Source organism: Coregonus clupeaformis, unplaced genomic scaffold (genome assembly GCF_020615455.1).
Source record: "Coregonus clupeaformis isolate EN_2021a unplaced genomic scaffold, ASM2061545v1 scaf0963, whole genome shotgun sequence".
NCBI classification, from domain to species: Eukaryota; Metazoa; Chordata; class Actinopteri; order Salmoniformes; family Salmonidae; genus Coregonus; species Coregonus clupeaformis.
In genome coordinates, this window is record NW_025534417.1 from 161,739 (window position 1) to 178,844 (window position 17,106).

At 43.6% G+C, this 17,106-nt stretch overlaps 1 protein-coding gene across 1 annotated transcript in view; it reads left to right on the plus strand.

The window, feature by feature from the left end:
* LOC123486031 (bMERB domain-containing protein 1-like) overlaps positions 1–8,845 on the plus strand; it is a 47,973-nt gene extending 39,128 nt beyond the window's left edge. The window contains exons 4-6 of the mRNA XM_045217203.1: positions 6,934–7,048; positions 7,537–7,610; positions 8,057–8,845. Of these exons, the coding sequence (XP_045073138.1) occupies positions 6,934–7,048; positions 7,537–7,610; positions 8,057–8,172 (305 nt within the window). The 3' untranslated portion in view covers positions 8,173–8,845. The remainder of the gene's footprint in view (positions 1–6,933; positions 7,049–7,536; positions 7,611–8,056) is intronic.
* Positions 8,846–17,106: the final 8,261 nt, after the last annotated feature.

The window sequence follows — 17,106 nt, forward strand, 5'->3', positions numbered from 1 at the left end:
TGGTCCAGAGACTTCAGTATGTCCCTTGATCCTAGCCATATCTCTCTGAATATGTGTCAAAGGAACAATACTCAACAAAAAATTTGGCGCTCCTCTGATCCTAGCCATATCTCGATGGATATGTGTCAGTAGCCAACGCCCTTAGCCAATAATTCCCTGTGTCTCCAGTTCTCACCCCTGGTGATCCTAGCCTGGAGACTTCAGTATTTTCTCAGAACCTAGCCATATCTCTCTGGATATGTGTCAGAGAAACAATACTCAAAAAAAATTTTATGATCCTAGCCATATCTCAGTGGATATGTGCCACAACGTTACACTTTGATCAATTAATCCCTGTATCTCACAGTTCCACCATTTGTGGTCCAGAGACTTCAGTATGTCCCTTGATCCTAGCCATATCTCTCTGAATATGTGTCAAAGGAACAATACTCAACAAAAAATTTGGCGCTCCTCTGATCCTAGCCATATCTCGATGGATATGTGTCAGTAGCCAACGCCCTTAGCCAATAATTCCCTGTGTCTCCAGTTCTCACCCCTGGTGATCCTAGCCTGGAGACTTCAGTATTTTCTCAGAACCTAGCCATATCTCTCTGGATATGTGTCAGAGAAACAATACTCAAAAAATGTTTTGCCGCTCCTCTGATCCTAGCCATATCTCGATGGATATGTGTCAGTAGCCAACGCCCTTAGCCAATAATTCCCTGTGTCCACAGTTCTCACCCCTGGTGATCCTAGCCTGGGGACTTCAGTATTTTCTCAGAACCTAGCCATATCTCTCTGGATATGTGTCAGAGAAACAATACTCAACTAAAATGTTGGCGCTCCTCTGATCCTAGCCATATCTCGATGGATATGTGTCAGTAGCCAACGCCCTTAGCCAATAATTCCCTGTATCTCCGAACCTTAGCCGTATCCTCGTAGTTACGGACCTTGCCGGTAGATGTCAGTATTGTCTCCTGAACCTAGCCGTATCCATAGTTACGGACCTTGCCGGTAGAACCAATACTCTCTGTGGTACCATGGTTTAACATCACATTTATCACAGGTTTGCATATCACAATATTGTGTTTATCTACTCATAATAGTTTCATAATTTAGTTCACTTACATCAAGCAGTTGTTTCACAAAATTAATTTGAATAAAGCCAATGTGCAGATCTTTAGTTATTTAACAATAGGTATCTGCTTACCTTCTTTAAGTGGTCCGGACTTTTTGTGAAACAAACTGTCCAATGAAAGAGGTGACCAAATGGGCTGGACATTACCCAGCGCAGCGAAGTCCCTTCTACCAGATCACGTCGGGGTCACCAATTGTCAAAGTTGCGTCAATTCAAATCTGGTATTAGGAACAAAAGAGGTCAACACGACTTCTAAGATATACTAGTTATTTTAATTAATGCAAAAACCTTCAATGGTAAATATGATGTTTCGTATATACGGGCTCTCTGAAATACTTTGCAGGGCACCCCAGAGAACTAATCCATTGTTCTGGGTTCTTGCTCAAATACTCTGACAGAGAGAGTTTCCCACCTCTCTGCTGGCCAATTAGAGTAAAGACTTGAGCGTGGTTTAGACTTACTCAGCCTATCCGTTGATGCACCCCTGTTGCCAGCCATATGTCCATATCATAACAACCTGTCATAGTGAGAAGAGCCAGCTCCCTTAGACACCATTCCTACGTCCAAGGAAGGTTCACAGATCACAAAGAACCAGTATAGTCTAGCATTTGGAGACACAAATCCCTATCTCACTTTACCCCCTAAAACAGCTCTTCACATCAATCACAGCTTGCCAGGTGTCACAACCTACATTAGCCCAGTCAAGAATGCATTCTTTCTAAGTTAGTCATCCCATCAATTTAGGAGAATAATAAATCCCCAATACTTATTTACATAAGTATTCAAACCCTTTGCTATGACACTCGAAATTGAGCTCAGGTACATCCTTTCCATTGATCACCCTTGAGATGTTTCTACAACTTGATTGGAGTCCACCTGTGGTAAATTCAATTGATTGGACATGATTTGGTAAGGTCTGTCTATATAAGGTCCCACAGTTGACAGTGCATGTCAGAGCAAAAACCAAGCCATGAGGTCGAAGGAATTGTCTGTAGAGCTCCGAGACAGGATTGTGTTGAGGCACAGATCTGGGGAAGGGTACCAAAACATTTCTGCAGCATTGACGGTCCCCAAGAACACAGTGGCCTCCATCATTCTTAAATGGAAGAAGTTTGGAACCACCCAAGACTCTTCCTAGAGCTGGCCACGCGGCCAAACTGAGCAATCGGGGGAGAAGGACCTTGGTCAGGGAGGTGACCAAGAACCCGATGGTCACTCTGACAGAGCTGCTGAGTTCCTCTGTGGAGATGGGATAACCTTCCAGAAGGACAAACATCTCTGCAGCACTTCACCAATCAGGCTTTTATGGTAGAGTGGCCAGATGGAAGCAACTCCTCAGTAAAAGGAACATGACAGCCGGCTTGGAGTTTGCCAAAAGGCACCTAAAGGACTCTCAGACCATGAGAAACAAGATTCTCTGGTCTGATGAAACCAAGATTGAACTCTTTGGCCTGAATGCCAACTGTCACGTCTGGAGGAAAGCTGGCACCATCCCTACGGTGAAGCATGGTGGTGGCAGCATCATGCTGTGGGGATGTTTTTCAGCGGCAGGGACTGGGAGACTAGTCAGGATTGAGGGAAAGATGAACGGAGCAAAGTACAGAGAGATCCTTGCTGAAAACCTGCTCCAGAGCTCTCAGGCCCTCAGACTGGGGTGAAGGTTTACCTTCCAACAGGACAACAACCCTAAGCACACAGCCAAGACAACGCAGGAGTGGCTTCGGGACAAGTCTCTGAATGTCCTTGAGTGGCCCAGCCAGAGCCCAGACTTGAACCCAACCGAACATCTCTAGAGAGACCTGAAAATTGCTGTGCAGAGACGTTCCCCATCCAACCTGACAGAGCTTGAGAGGATCTGCAGAGAAGAATGGGAGAGTCTCCCCAAATACAGGTGTGCCAAGCTTGTAGTGTAATACACAAGAAGACTCGAGACTGTAATTGCTGTGAAAGGTGCTTTAACAAAGTACTGAGTAAAGGATCTGAATACTAATGTGATGTGATATTTCCTGGGTTAAAAAAATAATTAATTTGCAAAAATATCTAAAAACCTGTTTTTGTTTTTGTCATTATGGGGTATTGTGTGTAGATTGATGAGGGGGGAAAACTAATCAATTTTAGAATAAGGCTGTAACGTAACAAAATGTGAAAAAAGTCAAGTGGTCTGAATACTTTCCAAATGCACTGTATATATATTTTTAATGGGTATCTAGTTAGCTAGCTAGTCAGATGGACATTTAAATACTGCAAGAAAACTATCTAGCTAGCTAGTAATTAACAATACATTACAATATTCTAGAAGTGTTAAATAACTAGTGTTAGCTCGTCAATTTGCAAAGAAGAACTTGGCTAACGTTAACGTCGTTAGCTATGTTGGCTAATGTTGTTACGCGTTAGCTAACTAGATAATTGGTTAAAGAAAATTGTGATAAATAAAAAAGTATACCAGTTTCATTTAAGGACCAAAGGATTGACAGCCGTCCCATATAGATTGAAAAAATAGTTGGGAAGAGATTTTTGACGTACCGATTCCATGTCATAGTGCTTATGAACTGATGCGCAAAACGACGCCGGATTCAAAACTTTACATTTTTTATTTAAATTATTATACAAAATTCTTGCTACCAATATAATGTTATTTATATGGGGGCTAAAGTCTTCCCAGCTATGCAGATTTTGCTGCGAAGAGACAGAATCATTAGATTATTTATTTTGGTACTGTCCAGTTGTAGCTTGTTTTTGGTCACAGATCCAGGAATGGCTGAAGGATTGCAATATTTACCTGGAGCTAACCCTGCAGATAGCACTACTGGGTGATCTGAAAAGTCATAGTCAATCGATCAATAATATAATAATACTTTTAGCAAAAATGTTTATTTTCAATTTACAATCTGTAGAAACAATGAGAATAGAAGGGTTCAGAACTTTTGTGAAACATCACAGGACAGTTGAAAAATATATGGCAAATAGAAATCCAATATGGATGGTGTTAAGAGATAGATGGGAGGTGTTGAATGGAGCTGAAGGATGGGACTAATAACAACTAACAACAACTAATAACAACAAGATAACTAATGTAAAGCATACTGTGTCCATAATAAGTATATAGGTTATAGGTTGAGAGCTTTTGTGAAAGCGCACAGTTAGAAAGATATGGCATATACAGTGAAGGAAAAAAGTATTTGATCCCCTGCTGATTTTGTACGTTTGCCCACTGACAAAGAAATGATCAGTCTATCATTTTAATGGTAGGTTTATTTGAACAGTGAGAGACAGAATAACAACAACAAAATCCAGAATAACGCATGTCAAAAATGTAATAAATTGATTTGCATTTTAATGAGGGAAATAAGTATTATTTGACCCCCTCTCAATCAGAAAGATTTCTGGCTCCCAGGTGTCTTTTATACAGGTAACGAGCTGAGATTAGGAGCACACTCTTAAAGGGAGTGCTCCTAATCTCAGTTTGTTACCTGTATAAAAGACACCTGTCCACAGAAGCAATCAATCAATCAGATTCCAAACTCACCACCATGGCCAAGACCAAAGAGCTCTCCAAGGATGTCAGGGACAAGATTGTAGACCTACACAAGGCTGGAATGGGCTACAAGACCATCGTCAAGCAGCTTGGTGAGAAGGTGACAACAGTTGGTGCGATTATTCACAAATGGAAGAAACACAAAAAAACTGTCAATCTCCCTCGGCCTGGGGCTCCATGCAAGATCTCACCTCGTGGAGTTGCAATGATCATGAGAACGGTGAGGAATCAGCCCAGAACTACACGGGAGGATCTTGTCAATGATCTCAAGGCAGCTGGGACCATAGTCACCAAGAAAACAATTGGTAACACACTACGCCGTGAAGGACTGAAATCCTGCAGCGCCCGCAAGGTCCCCCTGCTCAAGAAATCACATATACAGGGCCGTCTGAAGTTTGCCAATGATAATCTGAATGATTCAGAGGAGAACTGGGTGAAAGTGTTGTGGTCAGATGAGACCAAAATCGAGCTCTGATAATTTATTTGTCAGTGGGCAAACGTACAAAATCAGCAGGGGATCAAATACTTTTTTCCCTCACTCTATATATACAGTTGAAGTCGGAAGTTTACATACACCTTAGCCAAATACATTTAAACTCAGTTTTCACAATTCCTGACATTTAATCCTAGTAAAAATTCCCTGTCTTAGGTCAGTTAGGATCACCACTTTATTTTAAGAATGTGACATGTCAGAATAATAGTAGAAAGAATGATTTATTTCAGCTTTTATTTCTTTCATCACATTCCCAGTGGGTCAGATGTTTACATACACTCAATTAGTATTTGGTAGCATTGCCTTTAAATTATTTAACTATAGGATTGAGGTCAGGGCTTTGTGATGGCCACTCCAATACCTTGAATTTGTTGTCCTTAAGCCATTTTGCCACAACTTTGGAAGTATGCTTGGGGTCATTGTTTATTTGGAGGACCCATTTGCGACCAAGCTTTAACTTCCTGACTGATGTCTTGAGATGTTACATCAATATATCCACATAATTATCCTTCCTCATGATGCCATCTATTTTGTGAAGTGCACCAGTCCCTCCTGCAGCAAAGCACCCCTAAAGCATGATGCTGCCACCCCCGTGCTTCACGGTTGGGATGGTGTTATTTGGCTTGCAAGCCTACCCTTTTTCCTCCAAACATAACGATGGTCATTATGGCCAAACAGTTCTATTTTTGTTTCATCAGACCAGAGGACATTTCTCCAAAAAGTACAATATTTTCCCCCATGTACAGTTGCAAACCGTAGTCTGGCTTTTTTATGGCAGTTTTGGAGCAGTAGCTTCTTCCTTGCTGAGCCGCCTTTCAGGTTATGTCAATATAGGACTCGTTTTACTGTGGATATAGATACTTTTGTACCGGGTTCCTCCAGCATCTTCACAAGGTCCTTTGCTGTTGTTCTGGGATTGATTTGCACTTTTCGCACCAAAGTACATTCATCTCTAGGAGACAGAATGCGTCTCCTTCCTGAGCGGTATGCCGGCTGCATGATCCCATGGTGTTTATACTTGCGTACTATTGTTTGTACAGATGAACGTGGTACCTTCAGGCGTTTGGAAATTGCTCCCAAGAATGAACCAGACTTGTGGAGGTCTACACATTTTTTCTGAGGTCTTGGCTGATTTCTTTTGATTTTCGCATGATGTCAAGCAAAGAGGCACTGAGTTTGAAGGTAGGCCTTGAAATACATCCACAGGTACACCTCCAATTGACTCAAATCATGTCAATTAGCCTATCAGAATCTTCTAAAGCCATGACATCATTTTCTGGAATTTTCCAAGCTGTTTAAAGGCACAGTCAACTTAGTGTATGTAAACTTCTGACCCACTGGAATTGTGATACAGTGAATTATAATTGAATGAATCTGTCTGTAAACAGTTGTTGGAGAAATTACTTGTGTCATGCACAAAGTAGATGTCCTAACCGACTTGCCAAAACTATCATTTGTTAACAAGACATTTGTGGAGTGTTTGAAAAAGAAGTTTTAATGACTCCAACCTAAGTTTATGTAAACTTCCGACTTCAACTGTATATATATCTGTGTATATATGTATATATCCATTGTCAACAGTGGTTGGTTAAATTGGTGGGAGAACAAACTCATATCACCATAAGATGGGTTAGGGGTTAAAGTTAGGGGTCTAGAGATCTAATAAATGCCCGATTTTGTTGGTCAAATCATCATGAAAAAGACCCTGAATGTGGCAGCAGTTTGAAATCCACCACCGACAAAATCTCACTTTAACCCCTGATCGTCATAACATATTTTCTGTTACAGACAATGACAAGTCCAACGAGGACAGACAGAAAGAGGAAGAGCTTCTCCAGCAGATCCACAAGCTGGTAGAGACCAGAGATTTCCTTGTTGACGACGTGGAGTTTGAGAGGCTAAGGCAAGTGTGATCGACTGAGGTTCGAAACCAGGTCTCATGCTCACCAGAACACTGTTAGCCCTCTGAGCTAAAGTCTAGGCATTACCTTGGGGTGCCAACGTACAGTAAGTCATCAGGTCTCAGACCAGGTTACTCATCATGGCAACGTGGTTCTGAACCACCTCTGTTACACAACTCTGTTCCATCTGTCTTGACCCCCCCCCTTATTGGTTTGGTCACCAATGACATCCTGTCAGAAATACAAGCCTTCGACTCAGTTAAATACAAACCACAGGGAACATCTACATTCTCAGATGTTCTTACTGTTGGAATAAAACATCTGTTTTTTGTGTATTTTTAGTGTAGGGGACAATGTGCTGCGAAACCCTGCATCCCACTGAACACGTTTGTTAGGGTAAACGAGTTTGTTTTGTTAGGGTAAACATGTTTGCAGACAGAAATGTAGCGTTTAAAGTTCCACTCATCCCACTTTCTCTCCTCCTCTACAGGGAAAGGGAGGAAGACAAAGAAATGGCTGATTTCCTCCAGTCCAAGTTCCCCAAAAACTTGAAGAAGAAGAAAGGTGCGTGTAGTCATAGTGCGTCATAGTGAGTGTTATTATTTTCCATTCAAATGCTCAATCGTATGTCTCAACGTTTAAGTATTCGCTTTGATAATAGTCAGTGACCTTGATTTGATGACGATTTCTTTGGATAGTTTGGCGCCTCTTTCTTGTTAAATTCTTTCTTCCCTACTGAAGCATTTATATTTGAAATTATGGATTTCACCCCCAAAAATGTATGCAACTTTGCACTGGCTCCCCACTGAGCAAAATTTATTTTCATCAGCTTGTATTCTGCTCATATCAGATCATCTGAAGGCGTGTGTGTGCATGCATGTGTGTGCGTACCCTTGTGTCTGGGGGAGTCTGAATGTGTGTGTCATTATTTCTGATCTACTACAGCATCACCAGTGCTCCACCTGGTATATCCCCATATCCTCTGACTGACTCCACCTCCTCTTCCCCAGGTCAGGTTCCAGCCAGACGGCTAACGTCCAGGGCCCAGCAGACCTCGTCCCCCTTCACCAAGACCGGCCTGTCCCTGCTGAAGGAGTGCTGTGGCTTCACCTGCTCCATCATGTAGGCCGGGCCCTCAGGGGCCCTACCATAGAGCCAAAATAAAGCCCTGTTGCATCACAGTTTCAGCTTTTCAACCCGAGAAACACTTGAAGCATGGACAGACAACGAGCGAGTGGACAATGTTCAAGGATAGGTTGGGGATGTCGCCAGGATGAGATTGATGGTGTTGTTGTGTGTTTTATCTCCCAGTCTATGTTTGTTTCTCTTTCACTCCTTTGTTTCTCTCTCTCGCTCCCTCTCTCTCGCTCCCCCTCCCCCTACCCCCTCCCTCAAATGTTCTATTCCGCTCTGTCTTCTCTCTCCATCATTAGGGCTCCAGTCCTGTCTGCACTTCTAGTTGGGTTCTATACCCAGTGTCCCCTCTCCCCATCAGGCTCATCCCCCATGCAATGATCTTCCATCGTCTGTATCTGTGGGGAGTGATTTGAAGGAGTCAGGCGCAGGAGGGTAAATCATAGAATAAAAGGGTTTAGTCTGAAAACACAGTGGTACGCAGCAATGCGTCAAACACTCCAGTGCGTAAATCAGGTGCACTGGGAAACAACTAGGCACACAGGGAAATATCCCGGCGATACAAAATACAAGCAGCTCAACTGGAAGGACTGGAAGACAGATGGAGCATTCATCAAACCGTACGGCATCACCAGGTATTCGTAATGCCCCGTGGTTGTGCTGAATGCTGTCTTCCACTCGTCCCCCTCTCGGACACGCATCAGGTTGTACGCACTCCGGAGATCAAATTTTGTGAAGAAGCGCTCCCCGTGCATTGACTCGATTACAGATGGAATGAGGGGTAGAGGATAACTATAACGTATTGTCCTCTTGTTCAGTGCTCGGTAATCAATGCAAGGGCGCAGACCTCCGTCTTTCTTCTTCACAAAAAATAAACTAGAGGAGGCGGGCGAAGTGGAGGGACGTATGAACCCCTGGCTCAGGGACTCTGAGACGTATGTCTCCATCGCCTCCGTTTCAGCCTGCGACAGGGGATATACATGACTCCTGGGAGTTACAGCGTCTACCCGGAGGTTTATCGCGCAATCCCCCGTCCGATGAGGTGGTCATTTGGTCGCCTGCGTTTTTGGAAAACACGTGCGCCAAACCGAGGTATTCGGGGGGAATGCGCACGGTGGAGGTAGTGTCTGGACTTTCCGCTGTGGTCGCACCAACGGAAACAGCTAGACACCTACCCTGACACTCTCGCGACCACCCTGTGAGAACCCTCTGCGGCCATGAAAAGATGGGGTTGTGTAGTGCTAACCAGGTAAGACCCAACACAACAGGGAAATCAGGAGACTCAATAATAAAAAAGGTGACTTGCTCTCTATGGGTCTCGTGCGTAACCATCGTGACTGGTGCTGTAACTTCCCTAACGAACCCTCACCCTAATGGTCGACTGTCAAGTGCTTTGATGGGCAGTGGAATGGATAGGGGAACCAACGTAATACCTAGACTATGAGCTATCGACCTGTCCATAAAGTTCCCAGCTGCGCCTGAATCGACCAGCGCCTTACACTGGGAAACTACTGTGTAATCAGGGAAGGTGACGTGTATGGTGCGGTGCGCAGCAGAGGGCTCTGAACGAGTGTGGGTTTGCGCTACCTGGGGTGATGCGAGAGTGCCCTGCCTGCCGCCTCCAGACCCGGAAGAACCCTGATGACAACGTGCAGCCGAATGTCCTCTCCTGCCACAAGAGTGACACTGGAGCTGTCATCCTCCATTCTCCCAGATTGCTGCACCAACCAGCTCCATCGGAACTGAATCCGGGTTGCGGGGGGGGGGGTGAAACGGGCAGGCCCCTTCCAGGATGTCCTCTTGCAGCTAGCAGGTTGTCCAACCGGATGGCCATGTCCACCAGCTGGTCGAAAGTCAACATGGTATCCCGGCAGGTTAGCTCTCTTCAGACGTCCTCTCGCAGGCTGCACCGGAAGCTGTCTATGAGGGCCCGCTCGTTCCACCCGGACCCAGCCGCTAGAGTACGAAACTCCAGGGCAAAGGCCCGCGCGGTCCTCGTCCCCTGCCTCAGTTGGACCAGCCGCTCGCCCGCCTCTCTTCCTTCGGGTGGGTTATCGAAGACTGCTCGGAAGAGGTGAGCGAACTCCCCGTAGTTGTCCAACGCGGCTCCTCCTTCACTCCAGACCGCGTTGGCCCACTCCAGGGCTTTCCCCGAGAGGCAGGAGATGAGGGCGGACACCTTCTCCTGCTCCGATGGAGCCTGGCTGATGGTAAAGAAGTAGAGGTCCAGCTGCAGGAGGAATCCCTGGCAGCGGGCAGCTGTCCTGTCATAATCCCTCGGTCGGGATAGATTAATCCCTCTGGGTGCTGGGGTGTGGGTGGCTTGATCCGGTCGCTCAGCTGGTCCCGACGGGTCGGGTCCTCTCCTTTCCAGGCGTTGGACGACCTGGAGAACCCGATCCATCGCTTCTCCCAAGCTGGCTAACATCGTATAACGCTCCTGGACCCGTGCCACGACTCCAGGCATGTGCTCTTCTCCATGTCTTGGTGTGTGATTCTGTGGTGAGTGATTTGAAGGAGTCAGGCGCAGGAGGGTAAATCACAGAATAAAAGGGTTTATTCCGAAAACACAGTGGTACGCAGCAATGTGTCAAACACTCCAGTGCGTAAATCAGGCGCACTGGGAAACAACTAGGCACACAGGAAAATATCCCGGCGATACAAAATACAAGGAGCTCCACCGAGCTAAACTAACCTCCACAATAAACAATCACACACAAAGACAAGGGGGCAGAGGGAACACTTATACAGGTACTGATGAGGGGATATGACCAGGTGTGTGTAATAAATAAGATAAAACAAATGGAATGATGAGATGAGGAGTGGCAGTGGCTGGAAGGCCAGTGACGACGAACGCCGAAGCCTGCCCGAACAAGGAGAGGAGGCAACTTCGGAGGAAGTCGCGAAGTGTCAGACTATTCTCATTCATCATAATCAGAGTCCCTCCCCCTGCCTCTCCCCGCCTCTCAATGGTGTCACTAATGCTCTCAGAGCATTTCATTCTGGTCTATCTCACTGGCTTTGGTACCTCTGTACCTAGAACCTGTCCCTTCATTGAGATTGGATGTAAACGTAATTTGCATGAGTCAGATATTGCTATCAAATGACGTACAAAGCGATGCTTGTCTACCAGTGACAGATGTTAAATATTGCTGCCCCAGTGTAGATTATTTTTTATGATGCATGAGACTAAACCCAACAGTGAAGATGTACTGTACAGTATTTGTCAATTGGAACATCATACATACATCTCTTTAAGCCCTGTTCAGCCTCCCTAACTCTTTTACTTTTCAAATTACTGTAGTTGCCTTTGAACAGACTTCCCACTGCCTCAATAATTCATAGTCAGCTCTAATTGATGGCAGCTTAATCATGCTGCCAGGTCAATGTTAGCCAGACATGCAACTGATTGTCAGGTGTCAATGTGCAGCGGTAGGACGGAGTCAGGCGCAGGACACAGAACTGAGTAAACAACGTACTTTACTCGAAAAATAAACAACACTAATTTCCACGCAGGGAAAACACACCAGCTCACATAAGTCTCAGACACAAAACAAAGAACAAACACGCACAAAACCATGTGGGAACCAGAGGGTTAAATAGGGAAATAATATAATGTAATGGGAACCAGGTGTGTACAATCAAGACAAAACAAATGGAAAAAGAAACGTAGATCGGTGGCAGCTAGAAAGCTGGTGACGACGAACGCCGAACGCCGCCCGAACAAGGAGAGGCACCAACTTCGGCGGAAGTCGTGACACTGATGGTCTAATTAACATTTCGTGATAAGATTATGGTTTCATGATAACATGACACTAATGTCAGACTTTAAGCAACTCACTAAAAATAAGTCATTAGTCACTGAATTGACAACCCTGTCCAATTAAGAGGCCTTTAGGAGTGACTCAACATACCGACCAACAGAGCGCAACAGATGAGTCATCACTCACTTCCTTTCTTGTTGTTGTTGTTGTTTTTATCGATGTTGATGTTGTTCAATACATACGCTCAAAGTATATATTTTATGGAATCTACAAAATGACTCACCCTTCCACATTGCTGACTTTACACATTAAAGTTTAGTGTAGAGTATACCAATCAGCAGAAAAGGTTTCCACCTTAACAACAGTCATTTTAAGTGGAACTGCAGCTAACATTGTTACACTATAACATGTTATTACTGACAACATGTTAAACTGTATAGGCCTACTGTAAACTGGCCATATCCAGTGTCAGTAATTGTCAGTAATTACTAGGCACTCCGTGTCAACATGGAACCACAGTTCAGTGTCAAGCCTCTCCATGGCTACTCAGTGGAAATGGAGATGTTAACTTTTCAGCCAGAGACTCCTCTTGTGTCTTGCCTGTATAACACAGTGGGTACTTAATAGGGCACTTAGTAGGGCACTCCAGTGTGTGATGGTGATGACAATGGTCCAGGACGAGTTAGCCAAGCACCCAGAATTGGAGTCGTGAGTGGACACTCCACACACAGGGATCAAGGACTCTTCATCGCAGCGAGCCGTCACCATAGCAACCACGGCGTAGGCAGTCCGATGGTATACAATGAGAAAAAAGCGCTGCATTCCACACACGCTGTATTCTTTCTTCTTCTCTGAAATCAAGGTTCCTCTGAAGTCTCCTCTGAAATCAAGGGTCTTAACCTTTTCTTTCCCAGGCAGCCCCTATGACAAGCTATTGAGCATTGATACCGTCACCCCACCTCAATTATAAAACACAATTTCATCATGCACCATTTTCCATGCTCATCCCTTATTCCCATATAGAACAGTTTGGTCATTTTGTGTTAGCGAGGGGAGGCAAGGAGAGGGGTAGTCTGGTTGACACGACCCACATGACTACACATCGAAGAGCTGTGACCCACTTCGAGGACTTCGAAAGCTGGTGTCTGGAGGACTTCGAAAGCTGGTGTCAGCCAGACCAAGAGAGAGGGAGGAGAGGAAGGATAAGCTGGTATGAGTCATCAGTAGTAGAGAGAGGTGAGAGCCCAGACAAAGTTCCTGTTGTTGTCGCGAGTGTCCTTGGTGAGCTGCCAGAAAAGTAGGCTTTGTCAATCAAACAAGCAGCGAGCATAATCCGGTGACCCCCACGCTCTAGCTCTGCACCTCACACCGCTTTCCTCCGAGCAGGGGGGACACAGGGGAAGTGACACGCGGGTGATAGGTAACTGTCATCACAAGGTTGCTATGACCACCCTTGTTTTGACAGCATACCTCCCCCTGAGTTGGTTCTCTCTCCTTGTATCACAGCAACAATGCTGGATTCTAGTGTTAGTTGTCAAGAAAATCCTGAATCAGGGTTATAGAATGCAGCTGAGGTGGTTGACCACAACTCAATACTTCTGCATTGCTCTCCCACCTAATCCGAATCTGTCAACCCAGTATATTCACATAACAGTCCCCTCCAGAGGCATCATACCCACTGAAACTGAGGGACATGTGCCCCCTTAATATCATCCGTTAGTAGGATGAAATAAAAAAAGAGAAAATAGTAGTTTGTGTTCTTTTCAAGATATCAGACATTATACCATATTTTGTACATAATCGTTACTGTTGAAGAGGTTGCACACTTTAAGCAAGTCGATGTTGATGGGATATTGAGTGTAGCCCAAAGGGTTTATCTTACTTGACGATTCCAGAATGCACTCTAGTTTGTCTCTCCTTTGTATCGCTATGTATACAGTGTGTGTGTGTGTGTGTGTGTGTGTGTGTGCGCACAAGCGTGCACAGAAATACTTGCATTTGTGTGAGTGTTTGTGCATCAGTGTGTCAAATCCAGAGCGGAATTTCAAGAGGATGTGATCAGGTCCTACTTTAAAGAGCGATGAGATGGAGACACTCTTCAATGATCTTTTATTACTCCTCCTCCACACATATCCCTCTTTTGTCACTTTCTCTCCATCCCTCTCTTCTTTTCCCCCTCCCTCTTTCTCTCCCTCTTTGATGAGGTCACTGGAGCCTGATGTATCACTCGCTTCATCTCTTTATATCTCTTTCTCTCGCTCTGTCTCTCTGTTTCTGTGTCTCTCTCTCTCTCCTGTCTCTCTTTGTGGGTGTTAGGGAGCAGGATGTGTCTAATGCTATGTTGCTGTCAGCTTAGCTCCATGGTCCACAGTCATACGGCTTCTCATGAAATCTGTCAACCAAAACAGTGTTGTGCTTAGTTTTTTCTTGTTTCGGGGAATTTGTATGTGTGGATAATGTTTTATCAGGACATTGGCTATTTCATAGAATGGAGAAAACAGTAAAAGCAAGTATTTTTGTATTTGACAGACTTGCTATTGTTAGAAAGGTTTCATTATTCTGTGTTCATTGATTGTACAGTATGTATTTATTAGATGTATGAATATCCTTAGAATAGTGTGTATAGTAAATGCTTCAGCAGCTGGATTTATTGCATGCATATTGTAGCAATTTTTTATTGAATCGTGTAACTTACTATATTTATGTGTATTGAATGTCAACATATTTGCTTCACTGAAATATGTGTCGTAACAGGGTTATAATTCAATTTCCAAAGAACCCAAGTGGAACAGGACAAAGCATAACTGTAAGATGATATATTGAAAGATTGTGTATGTATAATGTGTGCCAAATATTTGGGAATTGTGTGAAATTGTATAGCATAACAAATCAAGCTATGGATTTAAATACTGTATATTGAAAAATAAATATTGAGAATAAAACGGTAATAAGAGAATTATTTCTACTAACTTGTGCTCTTGTGTGTCCATTTGCCTCAGCTGCAGAGTTCGACCTGCCCTGCACCACTGCCCTAGAGAGTTATTTTATCTCTGCAGGGCCAGGCCAACATTGCTAATTAACGGCACAGTGGCATCTACTGCTATCAGGATGGTAATTGCTGGAGCATTAGCACCTTGGGCTTTGCTGTTTCATGATTTACAAAATATATGCCCTGATGGGTTTGTTTAAGAGTTACTCAGGCTGATGGAGAGACCTGGTGGGTTACATAATAGATTGAATGCAAATGTAAACCGTGCTACACCAACTCCATGGTTAAACTGCTGTAACAAGTGTTGAGGGTTTAAAACATTGTGAAAAGTGTTGAGTGTTAACATATTGTAACAAGTGTTGAGGAATAAACTGTTGTAACAAGTGTTGAGTGCTAATGGTTGCAGTGGTGGTGTGGCAGGGGCCAAAGTCCATTTTAGTGTACTGTGCTCTGGCTTTGCTAAAGACACTCAAATGGGACAAATGGAATTTCCTAATTTAATACAAAAAATATATGAGTTATCTTCCATACATCCATCTATCCTTCATCCCCTTTACGACACACACACACACACACACACACACACACACGTCATCTAAATAATCCGGTGATTAATATGCAGCGAGTTGCCAAGCAGCACAGACACCGCATCACTGCTTACCTTCTTCTCATTATATCAACACCTAAATGCAAATGTTGTTTTGGTCACAAGAATGCAATATTCACACAGGTCTGCAGAAGAACTGAGTGACTCAGAGAGTTACTGGTAATTGAAGTACAGTGGGTATCATAAGTATTCACCCCCCTTTAAGTTTTTCACATTTTGTTGCAGTACAAAGTGAAACTGAAATAGATTTAATTGTCATTGAAATAAAAAAAAATGCTTCATAATGTCAGTGAAAAGAAAATTCTACAATTGTTTACAAATTAATAAAAAATGTATAACTAAAATCTAGTCGTTGAATAAGCATTCAACCCCTTTGTTAGGCAAGCATAAATTAGTAAAATGTACAAGATATGACTTAACAAATCACAGAATATGTTACATGGACTCTCTGTAAAATAATAAGGGTTGACATGATATTTGAATGACTACCACTTCCTCTGTCCCCCATACATACAACATCTGTAAGGTCCCACGGTCAAGTATTGAGTTGCAAGCACAGATTTAACTACAAATACCAGGGAGCTTTTCGAAAGCCTCAAAAGTTGGGAGTGATTGATAGATGAGTAACAATAACAAATCAGACATTGAATATCTGTTTAAGCATGGTCAAGGTAATAATTAGGCTGTGGATGATGTATTAAACAACCCAGACACATCAAAGATACAGTCATCCTTCTGAACTGAGCTGCAAGACAGGAAGGAAACTGCTTAGGGATGTCACCGTAAGGCCATTGGTGATTTTAAAACCGCTACAATGGCTGTTATAGGAAAACTGAGGATGGATCAATAACATTGAAGTGACTCCACGATAATGACCTCAATTACAGAATGAAAATAAGTATAAAAATAAACATGGTAAATGAATACACTTTTTGGCCTAAATGCAAAGCCTTATGCTTGGGGCAAATCCAACACAATACATCACTGAGTAACTGCCTCCTTATTTTCAAGTATGGTGGTGGCTGCATCATGGTATTGGTATGCTTGACATCGGCAAAGACTGGGGAGTATTTCAGGATGAAATTAAACGGGATGGAGCTAAGCACAGGCAAAATCCTAGAGGAAAACCAGCTTCAGTCTGCTTTACACCAGACACTGGGAAAGGAATTCACCTTTCAGCAGAACAATAACCTAACACAAGGCCAAATCTACACTGGAGTGGCTTACCAAGAATTCAGTGAATGTTCCTAAGTGATTAAGTTGTGACATAAATCTGCTTGAAAATCTATGGCAAGACCTTGCTTGAAGAATTTTGAAAAGAATAATAGGCAAATATTGCACAATCCAGGTGTGGAAAGCTTTTAGAGACTTACCCAAGTAGACTACATGTATTGACTCAGGGGGGTGAATATCGAATCGAATCGAATCAAATCAAATCACATTTTATTGGCCACATTCGCTGCATACAACAGGTGCAGACATTACAGTGAAATGCTTACTTACAGCCCTTAACCAACAGTGCATTTATTTTTTATGAAAAAGTAGAATAAAACAACAACAAATATT